At 50.6% G+C, this 25,620-nt stretch overlaps 1 protein-coding gene across 1 annotated transcript in view; it reads left to right on the plus strand.

Annotated features, from left to right (window-relative positions):
- SLC12A8 (solute carrier family 12 member 8) overlaps positions 1-24,927 on the plus strand; it is a 52,388-nt gene extending 27,461 nt beyond the window's left edge. The window contains exons 7-14 of the mRNA XM_077449753.1: positions 1,082-1,169; positions 1,310-1,397; positions 4,158-4,304; positions 8,008-8,815; positions 13,858-13,955; positions 14,186-14,303; positions 22,294-22,354; positions 24,334-24,927. Of these exons, the coding sequence (XP_077305879.1) occupies positions 1,082-1,169; positions 1,310-1,397; positions 4,158-4,304; positions 8,008-8,815; positions 13,858-13,955; positions 14,186-14,303; positions 22,294-22,354; positions 24,334-24,499 (1,574 nt within the window). The 3' untranslated portion in view covers positions 24,500-24,927. The remainder of the gene's footprint in view (positions 1-1,081; positions 1,170-1,309; positions 1,398-4,157; positions 4,305-8,007; positions 8,816-13,857; positions 13,956-14,185; positions 14,304-22,293; positions 22,355-24,333) is intronic.
- Positions 24,928-25,620: the final 693 nt, after the last annotated feature.

Genomic DNA, 25,620 nt, shown 5'->3' on the forward strand with positions numbered 1-25,620 from the left:
ACCTCTAGATACCTTCTTTCAGTTTACGTGACTCCCAGCCACTCTCCTACTCCGATCCTCGGGCTACAGTGGGAGGGGCCGAGTGGCCAGCACAGTGGTCACGTGTTTCCCGGCCACTCTCCTACTCCAATCTCTGGGCTACAGTGGGAGGTGCTGAGCGGCTAGCACGGCGGTCACGTGACTCCCAGCCACTCTCCTGCTCCGATCCCCGGGCTACGGTGGGAGGGGCCGAGCGGCCAGCACAGTGGGCGTGTATTTACCAGTCGACATCAGACGGAGATCTCGGTTCTTCCCACTGTAGCCCTGGATTGTTGTAGCAGAGCAGCCGGGGGTCATGTGCCCGGCCTGAAGATACCTGGAAAAAGGTATTTAGAGGCATCTTTTTAACCAAACACTTGGAGAGTGTGTTATTGTTAGATAAAGGAGAGGAGCGGCCAGTGAAAGGTTAGGATTACAGCCACTTTAAAAGGAAACGAATCATTTTTGGTCTTTGTTTTTATTTTTTTATTCTCAAATACAAAGAAACATTATACTACATGACGAAGGCTTCCCGGAGCATGGTTGGTTATCTACAGAGACAGGACAGCAATTGTCTCATTTCAGGCTTTTCCCTGAGGGATACTTTAGACAAATGGAGTGGGCGGAGACACTGCTCTGCAGGGGGCGGAGACACTTCTTCTTTACTTGTCATTAAATTTCAGCTTGAGGTATTGAGCTCTATAAATAACTTTTTTTTCTTTTTTTTTACAACGGAGCAGCTACGGAGGCAAAGGAAAACATGAAAAGGAGCCGAGAGCTCCACCTTCTGGCTGAAAACACAAAATGTTTTCTGTACTATTTTGAACTTGGCCGGCACTATGTATATATTTTTTTAAACTTTAAACAAGCGGAGTCATGCAAGATGACTTCCAGTCCCCTCCTGTGATCTACTGAGCGCTCAGCCATCAGTCACGTGTGATCTGAAGTATAAATATATGGAAAAAGCTGTTTTATTCCCGTTGTCCTCTGTGTGTGTCTCCAGATAGGGAGTATTTTGGTGTTTGGCCGATCGGTGACCTTTTCTCTGTATTCTCACACTCAGGTGTCATGGCCGGCTTCAACATGAGTGGGGATTTGCGCCGTCCGTCTGTCAATATCCCGGTTGGGTCGTTAGCCGCCATCACCATCTCGTAAGTTCCAAATCAAAACCCCAACCTGCAGCTGGTGAATCTCACAGGCGTTGCATGCGTTGTATTTCCGCGTGTGATCTGGAGGTACGGGGTTTGTATTCCTGTAATATAATTCTCAAACCTTCTCCTCTCCCCCCCAGCTGGTTCCTCTACATCGTCTTCGTCTTCTTGTTGGGCGCCACCTGTGCTCGGGAGTTCCTGCGCTATGAATTTATGATTGCCGAGAAGGTTAGTGCACTCCAGTGACTTTTTTTGGGGGGCGGGTAAATATTTTTTGTAGTTTGTTTCATTTATTTGGTATTACCGCCAGGGTTTTTGGGCACGCGCCATGCTGCTTCTGGGCAGGCCGGTGGAGCCGTCTTGGCTGTGGAGCCCCGCCAGGGTTTCTGAGCATGAGCTGTGCCACCTCTTGGCAAGCCGATGGAGCAGTCTTGGCTGTGGAGCCCACCAGTTTTTGAGCATGTGCCGTGCCACCTCTGGGCAGGCCGATGGAGCCATCTTGGCTGTAGAGCCACCAGAGTTTCTGTGCATGCACCATGCTGCTTCTGGGCAGGCCAATGGAGCCCCCTTGGCTGTGGAGCCGCCAGGGTTTCTGGGCATGTGCCGTGCCACCTCTGGCAGGCTGATGGAGCCATCTTGGCTGTGGAGCCGCCAGAGTTTCTGGGCATGTGCCGTGCCACCTCTGGGCAGGCCGATGAAGCCATCTTGGCTGTGGAGCCACCAGAGTTTCTGTGCATGTACCATGCCGCTTTTGGGCAGGCCAATGGAGCCACCTTGGCTGTGGAGCCGCCAGGGTTTCTGGGCATGTGCTGTGCCACCTCTGGGCAGGCTGATGGAGCCATCTTGGCTGTGGAGCTGCCAGAGTTCTGGGCATGTTCCGTGCCATCTCTGGGCAGGCCAATGGAGCCGTCTTGGATGTGGAGCCGTCAGGGTTTCTGGGCATGTGCCCTGCCACCTCTGGGCAGGCCAATGGAGCCATCTTGGATGTGGAGCCATCCGGGTTTCTGGGCATGTGCCGTGCCACCTCTGGGCAGGCCGATGGAGCCGCCTTGGCTGTGGAGCCAACCAGTTTTTTTGAGCATGTGCCGTACCACCTCTGGGCAGGCTGATGGAGCCGTCTTGGCTCCACCTCTGGGCAGGCCGATGGAGCCGTCTTGGCTGTAGAGCCACCAGAGTTTCTGTGCATGCACCATGCCGCTTTTGGGCAGGCCAATGGAGCCCCCTTGGCTGTGGAGCCGCCAGGGTTTCTGGGCATGTGCCGTGCCACCTCTGGCAGGCTGATGGAGCCATCTTGGCTGTGGAGCCGCCAGAGTTTCTGGGCATGTGCCGTGCCAACTCTGGGCAGGCCGATTGAGCCATCTTGGCTGTGGAGCCACCAGAGTTTCTGTGCATGTACCATGCCGCTTCTGGGCAGGCCAATGGAGCCACCTTGGCTGTGGAGCCGCCAGGGTTTCTGGGCATGTGCTGTGCCACCTCTGGGCAGGCTGATGGAGCCATCTTGGCTGTGGAGCTGCCAGAGTTCTGGGCATGTGCCGTGCCACCTCTGGGCAGGCCAATGGAGCCGTCTTGGATGTGGAGCCGTCAGGGTTTCTGGGCATGTGCCCTGCCACCTCTGGGCAGGCCAATGGAGCCGTCTTGGATGTGGAGCCATCAGGGTTTCTGGGCATGTGCCGTGCCACCTCTGGGCAGGCCAATGGAGCTGTCTTGGATGTGGAGCCGTCAGGGTTTCTGGGCATGTGCCTTGCCACCTCTGGGCAGGCCAATGGAGCCGTCTTGGATGTGGAGCCATCAGGGTTTCTGGGCATGTGCCGTGCCACCTCTGGGCAGGCCGATGGAGCCGCCAGAGTTTCTTTGCATGTGCCGTGCCGCTTCTGGGCAGGCCGATGGAGCCACCTTGGCTGTGGAGCCACCAGGGTTTCTGGGCATCCGCGCTCTTTTATCAGAAAAGAGTGCGCATGCCCAGAGGCGCCACGGCACGTGCTCATAAACCCTGGCAGCTCATGTACACAGTGCCTGCTCCTGCTCTATGAAAAACTTGCCCTAGTGTTTGGACTATTGTCCTTCGGACCACCTATGGACTGTTTATGGACTTTTAGCTTTTTACTTTATTGTTTAGCCTTATATTGTCCTTGCTAGGTGTATTCACTCGGTGGCGCCTGTACACCTGGCCTTTACCCAGGATAGGTGAAGGACTGATGTGACACAGCGAGCTCTGCCACCCATTGCCGCATGTTTTCTGTTACACGTATGCATTACATGAAAGGCAAGAGGTTAAAACATTTTTATAGAAATTGACCAGTTTTGGACACTAGGCGTACTACAATCACTGCCAAATAAATTCATCAAAGTATGCAGGGCATGTGAAGTACACCCTCCCCACCTCCTTCCCGCTAATTCCTGGCTGTCAAAACGACAGCCAGGGGTTGCTATGTGAATACAGGAGCTGAAGTAGCCGCTGCTGTCAAAAACAGACCATCTGACACAATGTTTATAAACATAGAGGTACAAAGTAACATTGTTCAGCCAGGAGATAGCGATATACAAAGTAACATTGTTTATAAACATTGATCAGACAGAGAGAGTGGAGAGTTAAAAGTAACATTGTGACATTTGTCTGTATTCTGTTTCATTCATCTGCATCTGATGTCAGGTAAAACAACCTTACAAGTAGTAATATTTTAAATTTTAATTTTTTTTATAACCTCTCATTTTATAGTATGGATGAATAAAGCTGATATCTGATTGGCTGTGTACAGTGAATAGTGTTTTGTTGTCTGTGGTATATGTGAGTTGTGAGAACAGATTGGTTGTCATGTTCTAGAGCTGTGTGGAAGATGCGGTATCCCTTGGTAACCAGAGTTCAGCTCAGATCAATGAGAGACGAATTCTGGTTGCCATTGGTTACCCCACATCTGATCCGTAAATACAGAGTGTATTGTATATTGCAGATTTTCCTCAATGTCTCCTCCTCCTCCTCCTCTTCTGTAGGTGTCCCTGGTGGGCTTCCTCTTCCTCATCGGCCTCTACATCTCCTCGCTGGCGTCCTGCATGGGCGGTCTGTACGGCGCTCCCAGAATCCTCCAGTGCATTGCGCAGGAGAAGGTCATCCCCATCCTCTCCTTCTTGGGACACGGAGTGAGTGGCGCTTCTCACGTGAACCTGTCCATAGCAGCCAATCGTCTTTCATTTTCCAGGTTTTGTATTCTGAGAGAGAGAAAGGCCGGCCCGCCACCCAAGGGACAATTGCTGCGCATGCACAGCCAGCAGCAGATTCTCTGCTTTGTTATGCTGCACAGTGATTGGACGCCTACTCCCACTAGGGGCATTTCTAAATGTTGTGAAGCCAATTGAAGTGCAGAGATTGTACAGGAGGAGGGAAGTCTCCTTTTTTTTTTTTTTTTTTTATTTCTTTTATTAGCCTTTTCACATCACATTCTTTTCCATAGGCAGGGCCGGGACAAGGGGTGGGCAGGAGGGGAAGCTGCCCTGGGCACTGTGGTTTCATGTGAGGCGGTGGGCACCACGAGGGGGGAGGGGAGGGCGGTGTGGTTGGCAGGGGGTAAGCATTTTTCTAGGAGGGGAAATTTGGGAAGGTGTGCTAGGTGTGGTGATTTGGGGGGGGGAGGGGGTAAATAGGATTTTAGCTGGGATGGGGGATTTTGGGGGGGGGGGTTTGTGCTGGAAAACATGGTGGGGGGGATTTGTGCTGGGATCAGAAATGTTTTTTTCTGGGGGGTGTTGGTGGACTTATGCTCGTAGGGATGATTGGGGGGGTTGTGCTTGGAGGGGGGTATTTGGAGTGGGGGGAGAGGATTTGTGCTCGGAGGAGAAATTTGAGGGGGTCGAGGATTTGTACTAGGAGGGGGGAAGTTTTTGTTTGGTGTGGGGGGTTGTGCTGGGGACATTCGATCGGGGGGGGGCACGGATTTGTGCCAGGAGGGAGGATTTCAGCAGGGGGTTGGATTTGTACTGAGAAGGGGGGAGCATGCTAATTTGTTTTATCTCGGCAGTTCAGCCTGGAGGCTGACCATACTGCCTGACATACAAGCGGCCCCTAGGGGGATCCCCGTATATATGAAATCCAATTCTGTACAGCGCAGGAAGTTCATAGAATGAGAATCTACAATGATGTTTGGGTGAAGTCGGCTCTGACCGTTCTCTGTAGTTCCCCTTTAAGCTGAGCTCAGGTTCATGGCGGAGCGTTTGGCGGTAATTCCCCCGATAATCGGGATTATAAACTTGGCCGCATTCTCCTCCTCATTAGAAGTGTGAGAACGGATCTCAGGATTAGGTGGGTCTCTGCCGGGTGAGAGCTGATTATCGGGGTGATGGTGGAGCCCCCCCCTCCCCCGGGATATATGGGACAGTATTATTCCCATAGAACGCTGGGATCATGTGATATCAGTGGATGGCGGATAGAGACCAGCCTGGGACTGACATTTATATCACACAGTAATGCAGCATGATGCAGCACATGTTTCAGGCCCCTGGGGATGCTGGGCTGGTAACGCCCTTCCTTCAGCCGCATACCGAGATCCCAATTATTATCAGCGAAAATCTCATGACCCCGAAGGGAAGAGTCCCGGCCAAACGTGGGGACAACCGGCTCTGTCCAGGAGAAATGTGTGTGACAAGAACATGGAGAGCAGAGCAGGGAACACGGGGACTGCATAACATAGAACTACAAAATGATGGGTCTTAGGGACGTGCCACTGCCCAGCCTCCTGCCAACTGTGTGGCCCGCCTTCTGCCAACTGTGTACCAGTGCCCCCCCTCGTGCCGACCGTGAGCCCCGCCTCGTGCCGACCGTGAGCCCCGCCTCGTGCCGACCGTGAGCCCCGCCTCGTGCCGACCGTGAGCCCCGCCTCGTGCCGACCGTGAGCCCCGCCTCCTGCCGACTGAGCCCCGCCTCCTGCCGACTGAGCCCCGCCTCCTGCCGACTGTGAGTCCCGCCTCCTGCCGACTGTGAGCCCCGCCTCCTGCCGACTGTGTGTCCCGCTTCCTGCCAACTGTGTGCCCCGCCTCGCCAACTGCCAACTGTGTGCCGCTTATTGCCGGCTGGATGCCCCTTCCCCCGCCTCCCTCTGACTGTGCTCCCCGTCTCCTGCCAACTGTGTACCATTGCCCTGCCTCCTGCCGACTGTGTGCCCTGCCGACTGTGTGCCCTGCCTCCTGCCGACTGTGTGCCCCGCCTCCTGCCGACTGCGTGCCCCAGCCCCACTTTCCGCTGACTGTGTGCCCCGACCCTGCCTCCTGCCGACTGTGTGCCCTGCCGACTGCATGCCCCAGCCCCGCCTTCTGCCGACTGTGTACCCCGACCCTGCCTCCTGCCGACTGTGTGCCCTGCCTCCTGCCGACTGTGTGCCCTGCCTCCTGCCGACTGTGTGCCCCGCCTCCTGCCGACTGTGTGCCCCAGCCCCGCTTTCCGCTGACTGTGTGCCCCGACCCTGCCTCCTGCCGACTGTGTGCCCTGCCGACTGCATGCCCCAGCCCCGCCTTCTGCCGACTGTGTACCCCGACCCTGCCTCCTGCCGACTGTGTGCCCTGCCGACTGCCGACTGCATGCCCCAGCCCCGCCTTCCGCTGACTGTGTGCCCCAACCCTGCCTCCTGACGACTGTGTGCCCCACAGACTATGTGCCCAAGCCCCGCCTCCTGCCGACTGTGAGCCCCGCCTCCTGCCGACTGTGTGCCCCGCCTCCTGACGACTGTGTGCCCCAGCCCCACTTTCCGCTGACTGTGTACCCCGACCCTGCCTCCTGCCGACTGTGTGCCCTGCCTCCTGCCGACTGTGTGCTCCTGCCGACTGCATGCCCCAGCCCCGCCTTCCGCTGACTGTGTGCCCCAACCCTGCCTCCTGACGACTGTGTGCCCCACAGACTATGTGCCCAAGCCCCGCTTCCTGCCCACCGTGTGCCTCAGCCCCGCCTCTCATGTGCACCAGCCCCACCAACTGTGTGCCACTGCCCTGCTTCCCAACGACTGCGTGCCACTTCCCCACCTCTTTCCACCCATCAGCTAGGTAGAGGGTTCCACCATTCCTTCACATTAAGCTCAACATGTTCGCGTAGAGTCTTCAGGAGAGAGTGATAATAATAGGGCACATACACTAACAATGTAATGAGTACATTACAGCATTACCAATACAATTATGTAGAGGGCGATTAGGCGTCCCGTGAGGCGCACATCAAGTGAAGACCTGCTGTATGATAGTGAATGGCAGTCTCAGCCTGGAACCCAGCCAGACCACGCTCACAACGCGTTTCACTCCACCCACCAGCGCTTACTCATGGGGAGCGGCTCACACACATATCCTTGGTTCAATATACAATTGTGTAGGTATAGCTAACCAAAGTAATTACAGTAAACATTGGCCAGAAACAATGTCCCAAGTACGGCACGTCACACGAAACATAAGTATGGAGTTGTACAAAAAGCATGTACCATATACGAGCATTAAGCAACTAATGGTAAGACAGAGAACAATACACCCCTGTAAGCTGACCTGTGATAGGTTGATCTGGGTTACTATGTATCATTTTTGCTAGATGGGTCCTGTGGTGTCCCCGTGGTAGAAGAATCTCTCCGGTAGTACATGCTGTCCCGTCTGGTCTCCCGGTAATCTCACCTGTGACACGGATCCAGGTTCTGCCATAACTTTTCGCAAAATGTCATTGGATAATTCTCCAGTAACAAAGTGGGGGAGGGAGCCGCAGTGAATGTCTTAGACATATATAATCTATTTATATACTGGGGGGCCACCACCTGTATAAAATCAAGATTTCCAATCTGTTCTTGTTACCAATTCTGACTGCGATCTTTTGTCTCTTGCCATGTAGAGAGGACCCAACAAGACCCCGGTGGCAGCCATCTTCCTGACTGGCCTCCTCACTATGGCCTTCGTCTTCATTGGCCAAGTCAACATCTTGGCGCCGATTGTTACAATCAATTTCATGCTGACATACAGCGTCGTGGATTACTCTTACTTCTCGGTGACCATGAGCTACAATCTCCAGCGCTGCTACAAGGTCAGCCAAGCCGCTCCCAAGACACCCAGTTCATCTCAGCCTCTGATCCTTGACAAGTCCACTAGTTATGGGTCAAATGGGTCAAATGGGACCTTGCTGGCGTTCACCAAGGACATGGACCAGCTCTTCAAGGAGGGCCGTACGGAGTCCACAAACGGCACAAAGACTCCAGAAAAGAAAGAGAAGAATTTCATGAAACTTAAGAAAACCAGGAAACCCGCCAAGCAGACCTTGCAAGATAGTTTCCAGTTGGACTTAAATCAGAACCCTGAACTTGAGGACCTTACTGCAAACAGGACAGCCGAGGGGCAGGAAAACGGGGAAGTGGTCAAAATAGCAGATAGCCCAAATTATGGGGATACAGACCCGGCAGCCAATAAGGGCAGGAGCACACCTGACCAGGTAGCCAATGAGGGCAGGAGCACACCTGACCAGGTCCAGGAGGACGGTAGCACCACTGATGAGGGCAGGGGAGACCATGAAGCTAGTGAAGACCCATTGGACAACCAGGGAGAAGCAGGGCAATGTATGTGTGATGAGGAGGAGTATGTCGAGGGGACCGGAGATCGGGAGAAGCTCTTCACAGAGGCCCATCAGCCAGCAGCCGAGGAGAGAGAAGGTAAGTGGGCTGCAAGGTGTAGCCGCATGTAGGATTGGTGGTGGTGTAAGGCTGTCGATTTTGTTTTATATCTTGTCTTAGGGTGTTTTCGAGGAACGAGTACAACCGTACAATGCAAGCAACACTCCCTAGGGGTACCCTCAGTGCCAGGGATTCACCCCATCCCCGGCCCCAGGAGCTCAAACCTGTGTGCTCCTTGCAGAAGCTTCTCCTGAGGGTGATCACTGCTCCTCCTGATAGGCAGCACTCTTCTCACTGATCTCTGCTGGTGGAGGTGGAGAAAGAAGTGCTGGAGTGCGTTGCAGGTAGGTGTGCTGTACAGGGGCATGCAATCTCACACCTTGTCACACCATCCTCTGGAGCAGTGCACTGTTTAGAACAGCTATTCTGAGCCAGGGTTCTGTGGAAGCCTAGGGTTCCTTCAGAGGTTGAGAGGGATTCTTTGAGGAGTTGCAGATTGAGCTTCAACATCATGCCTACAAACTTCCAAGGCCAACACCACTGGCCAGAGTCAGTAGCTGCTGACCATTGTGTCTTTGTAGCTTTCCCTATGGCATTCTTCCCCCTGATCACCAATGTAAGGAACATTCTTCTCACTGATCACCAATGTAAGGAACATTCTTCCCCCTGATCACCAATGTAAGGAACATTCTTCCCCCTGATCACCAATGTAAGGAACATTCTTCTCACTGATCACCAATGTAAGGAACATTCTTCCCCCTGATCACCAATGTAAGGAACATTCTTCCCCCTGATCACCAATGTAAGGAACATTCTTCTCACTGATCACCAATGTAAGGAACATTCCTCCCACTGATCACCAATGTAAGGAACATTCTTCCCACTGATCACCAATGTAAGGAACATTCTTCTCACTGATCACCAATGTAAGGAACATTCTTCTCACTGATCACCAATGTAAGGAACATTCTTCTCACTGATCACCAATGTAAGGAACATTCTTCCCCCTGATCACCAATGTAAGGAACATTCTTCTCACTGATCACCAATGTAAGGAACATTCTTCTCACTGATCACCAATGTAAGGAACATTCTTCCCACTGATCACCAATGTAAGGAACATTCTTCTCACTGATCACCAATGTAAGGAACATTCTTCTCACTGATCACCAATGTAAGGAACATTCTTCTCACTGATCACCAATGTAAGGAGCATTCTTCTCACTGATCACCAATGTAAGGAACATTCTTCTCACTGATCACCAATGTAAGGAGCATTCTTCTCACTGATCACCAATGTAAGGAACATTCTTCTCACTGATCACCAATGTAAGGAACATTCTTCTCACTGATCACCAATGTAAGGAACATTCTTCCCACCGATCACCAATGTAAGGAGCATTCTTCTCACTGATCACCAATGTAAGGAACATTCTTCTCACTGATCACCAATGTAAGGAACATTCTTCTCACTGATCATCAATGTAAGGAACATTCTTCCCACTGATCACCAATGTAAGGAACATTCTTCTCACTGATCACCAATGTAAGGAACATTCTTCTCACTGATCACCAATGTAAGGAACATTCTTCTCACTGATCACCAATGTAAGGAACATTCTTCTCACTGATCACCAATGTAAGGAACATTCTTCTCACTGATCACCAATGTAAGGAACATTCTTCTCACTGATCACCAATGTAAGGAACATTCTTCTCACTGATCACCAATGTAAGGAACATTCTTCTCACTGATCACCAATGTAAGGAACATTCTTCTCACTGATCACCAATGTAAGGAACATTCTTCTCACTGATCACCAATGTAATGAACATTCTTCCCACTGATCACCAATGTAAGGAACATTCTTCTCACTGATCACCAATGTAATGAACATTCTTCCCACTGATCACCAATGTAAGGAACATTCTTCCCACTGATCACCAATGTAAGGAACGTTCTTCTCACTGATCACCAATGTAAGGACCATTCTTCTCACTGATCACCAATGTAAGGAACATTCTTCTCACTGATCACCAATGTAAGGAACATTCTTCTCACTGATCATCAATGTAAGGAACATTCTTCTCACTGATCACCAATGTAAGGAACATTCTTCCCACTGATCACCAATGTAAGGAACATTCTTCCCACTGATCACCAATGTAAGGAACATTCTTCTCACTGACCACCAATGTAAGGAACATTCTTCTCACTGATCACCAATGTAAGGAACATTCTTCTCACTGATCACCAATGTAAGGAACATTCTTCTCACTGATCACCAATGTAAGGAACATTCTTCTCACTGATCACCAATGTAAGGAACATTCTTCTCACTGATCACCAATGTAAGGAACATTCTTCTCACTGATCATCAATGTAAGGAACATTCTTCCCACTGATCACCAATGTAAGGAACATTCTTCTCACTGATCACCAATGTAAGGAACATTCTTCTCACTGACCACCAATGTAAGGAACATTCTTCTCACTGATCACCAATGTAAGGAACATTCTTCTCACTGATCACCAATGTAAGGAACATTCTTCTCACTGATCACCAATGTAAGGAACATTCTTCTCACTGATCACCAATGTAAGGAACATTCTTCTCACTGATCATCAATGTAAGGAACATTCTTCCCACTGATCACCAATGTAAGGGACATTCTTCCCACTGATCACCAATGTAAGGAACATTCTTCTCACTGATCACCAATGTAAGGAACATTCTTCCCACTGATCACCAATGTAAGGAACATTCTTCCCACTGATCACCAATGTAAGGAACATTCTTCTCACTGATCACCAATGTAAGGAACATTCTTCTCACTGATCACCAATGTAAGGAACATTCTTCCCCCTGATCACCAATGTAAGGAACATTCTTCTCACTGATCACCAATGTAAGGAACATTCTTCCCACTGATCACCAATGTAAGGAACATTCTTCCCACTGATCACCAATGTAAGGAACATTCTTCTCACTGATCACCAATGTAAGGAACATTCTTCCCACTGATCACCAATGTAAGGAACATTCTTCTTACTGATCACCAATGTAAGGAACATTCTTCTCACCGATCACCAATGTAAGGAACATTCTTCTCACTGATCACCAATGTAAGGAACATTCTTCTCACCGATCACCAATGTAAGGAACATTCTTCCCACCGATCACCAATGTAAGGAACATTCTTCCCACTGATCACCAATGTAAGTAACATTCTTCTCACCGATCACCAATGTAAGGAACATTCTTCTCACTGATCACCAATGTAAGGAACATTCTTCTCACTGATCACCAATGTAAGGAACATTCTTCTCACTGATCACCAATGTAAGGAACATTCTTCTCACTGATCACCAATGTAAGGAACATTCTTCCCACCGATCACCAATGTAAGGAACATTCTTCCCACCGATCACCAATGTAAGGAACATTCTTCCCACTGATCACCAATGTAAGGAACATTCTTCTCACTGATCACCAATGTAAGGAACATTCTTCTCACTGATCACCAATGTAAGGAACATTCTTCTCACTGATCACCAATGTAAGGAACATTCTTCTCACTGATCACCAATGTAAGGAACATTCTTCTCACTGATCACCAATGTAAGGAACATTCCTCCCACTGATCACCAATGTAAGGAACATTCTTCCCACTGATCACCAATGTAAGGAACATTCTTCCCACTGATCACCAATGTAAGGAACATTCTTCTCACTGATCACCAATGTAAGGAACATTCTTCTCACTGACCACCAATGTAACAAACATTCTTCTCACTGACCACCAATGTAAGGAACATTCTTCCCACTGATCACCAATGTAAGGAACATTCTTCTCACTGATCACCAATGTAAGGAACATTCTTCTCACTGATCACCAATGTAAGGAACATTCTTCCCACTGATCACCAATGTAAGGAACATTCTTCTCACTGATCACCAATGTAAGGAACATTCTTCTCACTGATCACCAATGTAAGGAACATTCTTCTCACTGATCACCAATGTAAGGGACATTCTTCTCACTGATCACCAATGTAAGGAACATTCTTCCTACCGATCACCAATGTAAGGAACATTCTTCTCACTGATCACCAATGTAAGGAACATTCTTCCCACTGATCACCAATGTAAGGAACATTCTTCTCACTGATCACCAATGTAAGGAACATTCTTCTCACTGATCACCAATGTAAGGAACATTCTTCTCACTGATCACCAATGTAAGGAACATTCTTCTCACTGATCACCAATGTAAGGAACATTCTTCTCACTGATCACCAATGTAAGGAACATTCTTCTCACTGATCACCAATGTAAGGAACATTCTTCTCACCGATCACCAATGTAAGGAACATTCTTCTCACTGATCACCAATGTAAGGAGCATTCTTCCCACTGATCACCAATGTAAGGAACATTCTTCCCACTGATCACCAATGTAAGGAACATTCTTCCCACTGATCACCAATGTAAGGGACATTCTTCTCACTGATCACCAATGTAAGGAACATTCTTCCCACTGATCACCAATGTAAGGGACATTCTTCTCACTGATCACCAATGTAAGGAACATTCTTCCTACCGATCACCAATGTAAGGAACATTCTTCTCACTGATCACCAATGTAAGGAGCATTCTTCCCACTGATCACCAATGTAAGGAACATTCTTCCCACTGATCACCAATGTAAGGAACATTCTTCCCACTGATCACCAATGTAAGGAACATTCTTCTCACTGATCACCAATGTAATAGTTTCTTATTCATCTTACTATCATGATAAATACAGAATTATTTTAGCATATAGAGCTGAGGGTTTTAACATGATCCACCTTGGCTGTCTTATGGTCTTATTTCTTTACTCTTACACTATTTTTTATTTTTTTTTAATCTATTATATCTGTACCTTACTGATGATGTAATGTGCAGTGATTTGTGGATACAAATTTTCGGTAGGTATTTCCTGAGACCTGGAAATTATTTCTGGGGTTCCTCTGGAGAGGGGCAGACGCCCTTAAAACCTCAGTGTCTCTATTGACTGATTTTTTGCCTCCTGCAGATCCCGGCCAGAAGCAGAAGGTCCTGGAGTTTGAGATCCAGAGTCTGTCCTCGTCCTTCTACAGCAAGCTGTGCAATCACTGGGTGTCCTTCATTGGGGTGAGCCTGATCTCCGGGAATACCCACACTTCCTGTTCTGTTCCTCCACATGTTACATTGTATTTCTTCCATCCTCAATATGTTACATTGTATCTCTTCCATCCTTAATATTTTACATTGTATCTCTTCCGTCCTTAATATGTTACATTGTATCTCTTGTATCCTCAATATGTTACATCGTATCTCTTCCGTCCTTAATATTTTACATTGTATCCCCTCCATCCTCGCAGGCCATCCTCTCTGTGGTCATCATGTTCATCATTCAGTGGATCTATGCTCTGGTGAATATTGGGGTAGCCATCATTCTCTATTTCTACATTGGCAGGGTGAGCCCGGGTCTGAACCCAGGTAAGTGGGGCTCCCACAGTCAGGGGTGTCACCCCAGAACTTAATGTTTTATGTAATCAGATTGTTGTTTGCCTGGATTTTCTAAGATGCACAGCCTTATGCTAGACATGCCTGGCCAATGATTTTTTGGATCCTGTGTCCCTCACTCCCTATTTGTGGTCCTATCCTAGTGCCGCTGATCTCTTGGGGCCCCTTTTGTATCCACTTCCTGTCTCTATGCACTCCAGTGATGGCAGCATGGCATTTCTCAAGGTGGGTTTCCTGATGGTGACAACCGTGGGCCATGTCTGGGTCATGTCTGCTGAAATCACCACTTGTACCCTCCATCAAATGTCTGTGTGACAACACAGGAGCACAATTGTCAGACAAGGACAGAGCGTTGTCACCTGATAACCGGAAATGCCTTGAGCAAGGACCTCCATGGTGGGATCACCAGGGATTATTCTAATAAACCTGAAGATTTACCGAGAGTAAAAATGATATGATCTTATTTGAACTCGGATTTTAGTGATTAGGTCAACATCTACTTCGGTAGTGTGGCCCTGAGTAGAAGCAACGTGGCCCCGGGTTTTAGGCTTATTCTACACAATACAGCCTCCAGTTTCTTTGGCGTTGGACATGTCAGTCATAGGAAGAGATTATATACGGTAGGTAGCAGAGATCTGAATGTGTGTAGAACATGGGGGGGTGGGGTGGGGGGTCATTGGGAGTCTTTCCACATTCGCTCGGATTTCCTCTCCATCCATCCATCAGTCATTCTATGCGGAGTTCCCCCATTCAGCGGCTCTGCTCTCCATAGTGAAGTGATTTTACGGATTTGCATGATAATTGGAGGAATTCTCTCGGTGTCTCTGGGGTCGGCGTTGTCTGGTGCTCCGGCCGCTCTCATGGTGAGGAGTCTGAATAGACGATTCATGTCCAGAATACAATTCTCCCGGAACATTCACTCCTTTGTCTTTTTATAGGAAGATTTTCTCTTGTGGAGTAGTGACAGAACTCTGTGCAGAGGAAAACGTGTATTCAGAGTGTGGGGCATGTGTTTAGGGTGCGGGATGCATATGTGTGGGACTTGTGTGTTCAGGAGGGTGAGGTGCATGTGTTAAGTGTGCATGTTCAGGGTTTGTGGTGTGTGTTTAAAGGGGCGGGGTGCATGTGTTTAAAGGGGCGGGGTGCATGTGTTTAAAGGGGCGGGGTGCATGTGTTTAAAGGGGCGGGTGCATGTGTTCAGGGGGGGCGGGTTGCGTGTGTTCAGGGGGGGCGGAGTCTGTTCGGGGGTGGGGTGCATGTGTTTCGGGGGGCGGGGTGTGTTCACAGTGCGTGTGTTGGGGGGGTGAGGTGTGTATGTTCAGAGGGGGTGAGTTGCGTGTGTTCGGGGGGCGGGGTGTGTTCAGGGGGGTGGGGTGCATGTGTTCGGGGGCAGGGGGCGTGTATTCGGGGGGCGGGTTTGTGTGTTCAGGGTGATGTCATGTGGAACAATGCGGATGGTGCCGGGTGTGAAGGGCTGAATGAGAGCAGCTCTGTGCTGGGACTGATAATCGCCCGGTGTCCTGCTCAGTGCGGGGACTGATTATCGCCCAGTGTCCTTCCCTGTGCTGGGACTGGTAATCGCCCGGTGTCCTGCTCAGTGCCGGGACTGATTATCGCCCAGTGTCCTGCTCAGTGCCGGGACTAATAATCGCCTGGTGTCCTGCTCAGTGCCGGGACTGATAATCGCCCGGTGTCCTGCTCAGTGCCGGGACTAATAATCGCCTGGTGTCCTGCTCAGTGCCGGGACTGATAATTGCCCGGTGTCCTGCTCAGTGCCGGGACTGATAATCGCCCGGTGTCCTGCTCAGTGCCGGGACTAATAATCGTCTGGTGTCCTGCTCAGTGCCGGGACTAATAATCGCCTAGTGTCCTGCTCAGTGCCGGGACTGATAATCGCCCGGTGTCCTGCTCAGTGCCGGGACTGATAATCGCCCGGTGTCCTGCTCTGTGCCGGGACTAATAATCGCCCGGTGTCCTGCTCAGTGCCGGGACTAATAATCGCCTGGTGTCCTGCTCAGTGCCGGGACTGATAATCGCCCGGTGTCCTGCTCAGTGCCGGGACTAATAATCGCCCGGTGTCCTGCTCAGTGCCGGGACTAATAATCGCCCGGTGTCCTGCTCAGTGCCGGGACTGATAATCGCCCGGTGTCCTGCTCAGTGCCGGGACTGATAATCGCCCGGTGTCCTGCTCAGTGCCGGGACTAATAATCGCCCGGTGTCCTGCTCAGTGCCGGGACTAATAATCGCCTGGTGTCCTGCTCAGTGCCGGGACTGATAATTGCCCGGTGTCCTGCTCAGTGCCGGGACTGATAATCGCCCGGTGTCCTGCTCAGTGCCGGGACTAATAATCGCCTGGTGTCCTGCTCAGTGCCGGGACTAATAATCGCCTGGTGTCCTGCTCAGTGCCGGGACTGATAATCGCCCGGTGTCCTGCTCTGTGCCGGGACTAATAATCGCCCGGTGTCCTGCTCAGTGCCGGGACTAATAATCGCCCGGTGTCCTGCTCAGTGCCGGGACTAATAATTGCCTGGTGTCCTGCTCAGTGCCGGGACTGATAATCGCCCGGTGTCCTGCTCAGTGCCGGGACTAATAATCGCCCGGTGTCCTGCTCAGTGCCGGGACTAATAATCGCCCGGTGTCCTGCTCTGTGCCGGGACTAATAATCGCCCGGTGTCCTGCTCAGTGCCGGGACTAATAATCGCCTGGTGTCCTGCTCAGTGCCGGGACTAATAATCGCCTGGTGTCCTGCTCAGTGCCGGGACTAATAATCGCCTGGTGTCCTGCTCAGTGCCGGGACTAATAATCCCCCGGTGTCCTGCTCTGTGCCGGGACTAATAATCGCCTGGTGTCCTGCTCAGTGCCGGGACTAATAATCGCCTGGTGTCCTGCTCAGTGCCGGGACTAATAATCCCCCGGTGTCCTGCTCTGTGCTGGGACTAATAATCGCCCGGTGTCCTGCTCAGTGCCGGGACTAATAATCGCCTGGTGTCCTGCTCAGTGCCGGGACTGATAATCGCCTGGTGTCCTGCTCTGTGCCGGGACTGATAATTGCCCGGTGTCCTGCTCTGTGCCGGGACTGATAATTGCCCGGTGTCCTGCTCTGTGCCGGGACTAATAATCGCCCGGTGTCCTGCTCTGTGCCGGGACTGATAATTGCCCGGTGTCCTGCTCTGTGCCGGGACTGATAATCGCCCGGTGTCCTGCTCTGTGCCGGGACTGATAATTGCCCGGTGTCCTGCTCTGTGCCGGGACTGATAATCGCCCGGTGTCCTGCTCTGTGCCGGGACTGATAATCGCCCGGTGTCCTGCTCTGTGCCGGGACTGATAATCGCCGGTGTCCAGGCATGTACTGGCCATTGGGACTACAGGGAGTTTCCCGGTGGGCCGATGGTTCAGTGGGCCGGTCAGGTGCAGTCCTGGAGCCACTCCTCTGACAGTGAGTGATCGTGATTTCACTCCTGTTAGGAGGAGCAGCTGTCATCACTCGCGGGAGAGAGCATTAGGCTTTCTGCTCCCTCCAGCCTGCAGAGGGAGATAGCTGGCAGACGTTCCATCCTCTCTCCCCTTATCACATGACTGGAGAGAGGTACGAGAAGCTGCCTTCAAAACTGTGAGTACACGTGGGAGGGGGAGGAGAGGGAGGACATTCTGATGTAAGGGGAAGTGCAGATGGAGACACTCAAATTTAAAGTGGGCCGGCCATGATGAAGTCCAGGGCCAAATTTTTGTCCCAGTCCAGCCCTGCCGGTGTCCTGCTCTGTGCCGGGACTGATAATCGCCCGGTGTCCTGCTTGGTGCTGGGACTGATAATCGCCGGTGTCCTGCTCTGTGCCGGGACTGATAATCGCCCGGTGTCCTGCTTGGTGCTGGGACTGATAATCGCCGGTGTCCTGCTCAGTGCTGGGACTGATAATCGCCGGTGTCCTGCTCTGTGCCGGGACTGATAATCGCCGGTGTCCTGCTCTGTGCCGGGACTGATAATCGCCCGTGTCCTGCTCTGTGCCGGGACTGATAATCGCCCGTGTCCTGCTCTGTGCCGGGACTGATAATCGCCCGTGTCCTGCTCTGTGCCAGGACTGATAATCGCCCGGTGTCCTGCTTTGTGCCAGGACTGATAATCGCCCAGTGTCCTGCTTGGTGCTGGGACTGATAATCGCCGGTGTCCTGCTCTGTGCCGGGACTGATAATCGCCCGGTGTCCTGCTTGGTGCTGGGACTGATAATCGCCGGTGTCCTGCTTGGTGCTGGGACTGATAATCGCCGGTGTCCTGCTCAGTGCTGGGACTGATAATCGCCGGTGTCCTGCTCTGTGCCGGGACTGATAATCGCCGGTGTCCTGCTCTGTGCCGGGACTGATAATCGCCGGTGTCCTGCTCTGTGCCGGGACTGATAATCGCCGGTGTCCTGCTCTGTGCCGGGACTGATAATCGCCCGGTGTCCTGCTCTGTGCCGGGACTGATAATCGCCCGTGTCCTGCTCTGTGCCGGGACTGATAATCGCCCGTGTCCTGCTCTGTGCCGGGACTGATAATCGCCCGGTGTCCTGCTCTGTGCCGGGACTGATAATCGCCCGGTGTACTGCTCTGTGCCGGGACTGATAATTGCCGGTGTCCTGCTCTGTGCCGGGACTGATAATCGCCCGGTGTCCTGCTCTGTGCCGGGACTGATAATCGCCCGGTGTCCTGCTCTGTGCTGGGACTGATAATCGCCGGTGTCCTGCTCTGTGCCGGGACTGATAATCGCCCGGTGTCCTGCTCTGTGCCGGGACTGATAATCGCCCGGTGTCCTGCTCTGTGCTGGGACTGATAATCGCCGGTGTCCTGCTCTGTGCCGGGACTGATAATCGCCCGGTGTCCTGCTCTGTGCCGGGACTGATAATCGCCCGGTGTCCTGCTCTGTGCCGGGACTGATAATCGCCCGGTGTCCTGCTCTGTGCCGGGACTGATAATCGCCCGGTGTCCTGCTCTGTGCCGGGACTGATAATCGCCCGGTGTCCTGCTCTGTGCCGGGACTGATAATCGCCGGTGTCCTGCTCTGTGCCGGGACTGATAATCGCCGGTGTCCTGCTCTGTGCCGGGACTGATAATCGCCCGGTGTCCTGCTCTGTGCCGGGACTGATAATCGCCCGGTGTCCTGCTCTGTGCCGGGACTGATAATCGCCCGGTGTCCTGCTCTGTGCCGGGACTGATAATCGCCCGGTGTCCTGCTCTGTGCCGGGACTGATAATCGCCCGGTGTCCTGCTCTGTGCCGGGACTGATAATCGCCGGTGTCCTGCTCTGTGCCGGGACTGATAATCGCCCGGTGTCCTGCTCTGTGCCGGGACTGATAATCGCCCGGTGTCCTGCTCTGTGCCGGGACTGATAATCGCCGGTGTCCTGCTCTGTGCCGGGACTGATAATCGCCGGTGTCCTGCTCTGTGCCGGGACTGATAATCGCCCGGTGTCCTGCTCTGTGCCGGGACTGATAATCGCCCGGTGTCCTGCTCTGTGCCGGGACTGATAATCGCCCGGTGTCCTGCTCTGTGCCGGGACTGATAATCGCCCGGTGTCCTGCTCTGTGCCGGGACTGATAATCGCCCGGTGTCCTGCTCTGTGCCGGGACTGATAATCGCCGGTGTCCTGCTCTGTGCCGGGACTGATAATCGCCCGGTGTCCTGCTCTGTGCCGGGACTGATAATCGCCCGGTGTCCTGCTCTGTGCCGGGACTGATAATCGCCGGTGTCCTGCTCTGTGCCGGGACTGATAATCGCCCAGTGTCCTGCTTGGTGCTGAGACTGATAATCGGGACCAGCACAAAGATTCTTGGAACAGAAGAAATTCTCAGGTCTGGTTCCATCACATATCCAGAATATAAGAGGACTATTCCCCATTTCAGGACAGTGGGTGGAGTCATGCTAATCATTCCGTACACAAACACAATGAAAAAAATATCACAATGTATATTAAACCAAATAATGTCCAAACAAAACGGTGACAAAAAGTGCTCCAATCCGAAGGTAAGCAGTGCAAAAGGCTTCATAAATATTCAGGTGTACAACCCCACCCCCCCACTCATGTGTCCCCACTCACCGGATTCGTATCAATCCGGTGAGTGGGGACACTGCTTACCTTCGGATTGGAGCACTTTTTGTCACCGTTTTGTTTGGACATTATTTGGTTTAATATGCATTGTGATATTTTTTCATTGTGTTTGCGACCGCTATATTTAATTTGAAATTTTATATATTTAATTTTTTATGCTATAAATTTTTTATTAATTTTTTTTGTTACATTTTGTTTTATGATTTTTTAATGTTATATTTAATTTTTTATGTTTCTTTTTTTATGTTTTTGAAGTGATTAGTTTGTTTTATTTTATTTTATTTTACACCATTTAGCACAAATTTTTATATATTTAGTTTATATTTTTTTCACATGCCAGTCATTCCATTACATCCCAACAGCCAAATGTATATCCAGAACAGTCATTCTATAGGGCAAATATTAGATACATTTATTCTAAATTGGAGACAGATGTTTCAGGCTTGTTGGGCATCATTAGTGCAGTGTATGAAAACCATTATTTCTATGGAGTAAGGTTTGGGACCTAATAAGTATAGTTATCCTGTCCCTATATACATTTCTTACCTGTATGGATATCCTGTCTCTATATACAGTATCTGACAAAAGTAAGTACACCCCCAGTGACATTGGTGTAAATCTTCTCTTCTCTCTTTTCATGTGACAACACTGAAGAAATGACCCTTCTACAATGTAAAGTAGTGAGTGTACAGCTTGTATAACAGTGTAAATTTCCTGTCCCCTCAAAATACCTCAACACACAGCCATTAATGTTTAAACCGCTGGCAACAAAAGTCAGTACACCCCTAAGTGAAATTTTCCAAATTGGGCCCAATTAGCCATTTCCCCTCCCCCCGGTGTCATGTGACTCGTTAGTGTTACAAGGTCTCAGGTGTGAATGGAGAGCAGGTGTGTTAAATTTGGTGTTATGCTCTCACTCTCTCATACTGGTCACTGGAAGTACAACATGGCACCTCACGGCAAAGAACTCTCTGAGGATCTAAAGATAAGAATTGTTGCTCTACATAAAGATGGCCTAGGCTATAAGAAGATTGCCAAGACCCTGAAACTGAGCTGCAGCACGGTGGCCAAGACCATACAGCGGTATAACAGGACAGGTTCCCCTCAGAACAGGCCTCGCCATGGTCCACCAAAGAAGTTGAGGTCACGTGATCAGCGTCATATCCAGAGGTTGTCTTTGGGAAATAGACGTATGAGTGCTGCCAGCATTGCTGCAGAGGTTGTGGGGGGGGGGGGGGGGGGTCAGCCTGTCAGTGCTCAGACCATACGCCACACACTGCATCAAATTGGTCTGCATGGCTGTCGTCCCAGAAGGAAGCCTCTTCTAAAGATGATGCACAAGAAAGACCACAAACAGTTTGTTGAAGACAAGCAGACTAAGGACATGGATTACTGGAACCATGTCCTGTGGTCTGATGAGACCAAGATAAAGGTATTTGGTGTCAGATGGTGTCAGGCGTGTGTGGGGGCAACCAGGTGAGGAGGACAAAGACAAGTGTGTCTTGTCTACAGTCAGGCATGGTGGTGGGGGTGTCATGGTCTGGGGGCTGCATGAGTGCTGCCGGCACTGGGGGGCTACAGATCATTGAGGGGACCATGAATGCCAACATGTACTGTGACATACTGAAGCAGAGCATGATCCCCTCCCTTCAGCCAAATAATTTATGAGCACCCCATGAAAAAAAAAAATAATGAAAAAAACTTCTTCAACTTTTTTACTACTATTTTATACTTTTTAAAATATTAAGCTTTTTAACACTTTTCACAGTTACTCCGCCCACTCCAGTAAGTGGAGGAAAGAACACTTCACACAATTTCCCCAGAAATTGTAGCTTTTCTAGTTATTATTATTATTTTTATTATTCTTATTTTTTTGTCTCTTAGGGGCGGCTGCAAATTTCAGCTTCTTTGTCTGGGTACGACAGTTGGCTGCAACGATCTGCAGGTTAGTGCCACCGATGAGAACCATATCCAGAGTCACCGTGTGGCTTCCAGCTCCTGATAACAATAGATGGCCAGCTCTGAGTGCAGGCTCGTGAAGTTTCAGAGTGAGAGGAGACACTTCTAACACCACAATATATTATTATTTTTATTTATTATTATTATTATTATTCAGGATTTATATAGCACCAACAGTTTGCACGGCGCTTTACAACATGAGGGCAGACAGTACACTTACAATACAAATCAATACAGGAGGGATCAGAGGGCCCTGATCCTCAGAGCTTACAATCTAGAAGGGAGGGTCGAGAGGGAACAAAATGTAACAACTGTGGGGGGTGAGCTGATGGAGAAAATGAAAATCAGGTTGTTAGGTGTGGGGAGGTTAGTCTTCTCTGAAGTGGAGGGTTTTCAGGGATCATAGAGTAGGAGATGATCGAACAGATTGGGGTAAGGAGTTCCATAGGATTGGAGAGGCTCTGGAAAAGTCCTGGAGGCGAGCATGGGAGGAGGTGACGAGAGAGAGCTAAAGAGCAGGAGGTCTTGAGAGGAACGAGTAGGTTGGTATTTAGAGACTAGGCTAGTGATGCAAATATACATTTATATAGTTCTGCGTAAACTGTTGGCGCTATATAAATACTCTATTATAATAATACCGCAGTGCTGTACAGAGATCACTGAGCCAGTCACATCATTCCCTGTACAGAGGAGCTTACACTCTAATGTCCCCTTCCCCCACAGTCACATCAGTCTCTGTACAGTGGAGCTTACACTCAAATGTCCCCTCCCCCCACAGTCACATCAGTCTCTGTACAGAGGAGCTTACACTCTAATGTCCCCTCCCCCACAGTCACATCAGTCTCTGTACAGAGGAGCTTACACTCAAATGTCCCCTCCCCCCACAGTCACATCAGTCTCTATACAGAGAAGCTTACACTCTAATGTCCCCTCCCCCCACAGTCACATCAGTCTCTGTACAGAGGAGCTTACACTCTAATGTCCCCTCCCCCCACAGTCACATCAGTCTCTGTACCAGAGGAGCTTACACTCTAATGTCGCCTCCCCCACAGTCACATCAGTCTCTGTACAGAGGAGCTTACACTCTAATGTCCCCTCCCCCACAGTCACATCAGTCTCTGTACAGAGGAGCTTACACTCTAATGTCCCCTCCCCCCACAGTCACATCAGTCTCTGTACAGAGGAGCTTACACTCTAATGTCCCCCCCCCCACAGTCACATGAGTCTCTGTACAGAGGAGCTTACACTCTAATGTCCCCTCCCCCACAGTCACATCAGTCTCTGTACAGAGGAGCTTACACTCTAATGTCCCCTCCCCCCACAGTCACATCAGTCTCTGTATAGAGGAGCTCACACTCTAATGTCCCCTCCCCCCACAGTCACATCAGTCTCTGTACAGAGGAGCTTACACTCTAATGTCCCCTCCCCCCACAGTCACATCAGTCTCTGTACAGAGGAGCTTACACTCTAATGTCCCCCCCCCCCACAGTCACATCAGTCTCTGTACAGAGGAGCTTACACTCAAATGTCCCCTCCCCCCACAGTCACATCAGTCTCTGTACAGAGGAGCTTACACTCTAATGTCCCCTCCCCCACAGTCACATCAGTCTCTGTACCAGAGGAGCTTACACTCTAATGTCCCCTCCCCCCACAGTCACATCAGTCTCTGTACAGAGGAGCTTACACTCTAATGTCCCCTCCCCCCACAGTCACATCAGTCTCTGTACAGAGGAGCTTACACTCTAATGTCCCCTCCCCCACAGTCACATCAGTCTCTGTACCAGAGGAGCTTACACTCTAATGTCCCCTCCCCCCACAGTCACATCAGTCTCTGTACAGAGGAGCTTACACTCTAATGTCCCCTCCCCCCACAGTCACACACTAGTATTTTTATTCTACATTTGTATAGCTCTGACATATACCGCAGTGCTGTATGCCGCTCAACTCTCCCCGTTCCCTCCACAGGCGGAAGCCCTCCCTGGGGGAACGGTATGTGGTGACTCCGACCTTCGCCTCGGTCGGGATGGAGACCACGCAGCTGACGGAGGAGAACGAGGACTTTGCCTCCCGCGGTCGCTTCCACCACTCGTCTGTTATCAGCAGAGGACACTTTGTGAACCAGTTTGACTAGACCGGGGACCGCGGATCGGCGAGGAGTGCGTACAGCACGCTAAGCGAAGATCCGGACACACCCCCCCCTCCGCGCTGCATGAAGCTGCATCCCCGGAGCTCATGAGAAGCGCGATGAAGACGTGGAGTGACCTCCGCATCGGCTGCTGTTACAGACTTCTGAGTATGAACTCACCCCCCACTGGGGCAGATTCTCTACAGAGAATGAAGGACTTCTACTGTTGTGGTCTACAATGGAGATAAATGCGGCTAATAATGGGACCCCAAAATCTCAGGTGACGGCAAAGGTGAAAATAATTGTGCCCACTGATATCTTTCCTGCATATGCCAAAGCCCAACACCCAGAAACATATATATATATATATAATATCTGACTGTACGCCTGCTGCTGAGGAAGGAAAGGAGTTCATTAAATTGGAATCCCCGGCATTTCTTCTGTTGGTGCTGTTGGTCCACTACATGCACAGCGCCATCTAGTGGCTGAAGGGGTGAGAGACATCTGGTCTATCCCTATGCTGGAAGGGAGACGGGGTGCAGGGTGTCACATTTTTTAATGACTGTTGGCAGTAACCCTGCTAAATGCTGTTACAGACAAATGCTGTTACCTGTTCTGAATGTGCAAAAGCCTAACGCCCAGAAAAAACAGTTCCGGTATGTGGCTCCCTGCGCTCCGCATGTGGCTCCCTGCGCTCCGCATGTGGCTCGCTGTACTCCTACAGGTGGGGGGGAGGAAAGTAGATCATTAAATTGGCATCCCTAGCATTTCTTTGGTTGGTGCCTCTGATCCTCCTACATGCACAGCACCATCTAGTGGCTGAATGGGAGGTAGACAGCCCCTCTATGCTGGAATGGAGTCGAGGGGTACGGGGTGTCCTATATAAGGAGTGCATGGTGTCTCCTATTTCTGTTACACAGCTGCCAATAACCCTTGTAAATGCTGTTCTGTTCTGAATGTGCAAAATCCTAAAGCCCAGAAAAAATAATTGTCAGTATATGGCTCACTGTACTCCTGCAGGTGAGGAAAGAAAGGGAAAAAAATAAGTGGCATCCTCTGCATTCCTTCTGTTGGAGCTCTTGATCCTCTACACTGTCACCATCAAGTAGCTGAAGGGGAGAGACGCA

Source organism: Lithobates pipiens, unplaced genomic scaffold, assembly GCF_037356315.1.
Source record: "Lithobates pipiens isolate NorthernLeopardFrog02 unplaced genomic scaffold, aLitPip1_a1.2 Scaffold_22, whole genome shotgun sequence".
In the NCBI taxonomy this organism is placed as follows: domain Eukaryota; kingdom Metazoa; phylum Chordata; class Amphibia; order Anura; family Ranidae; genus Lithobates; species Lithobates pipiens.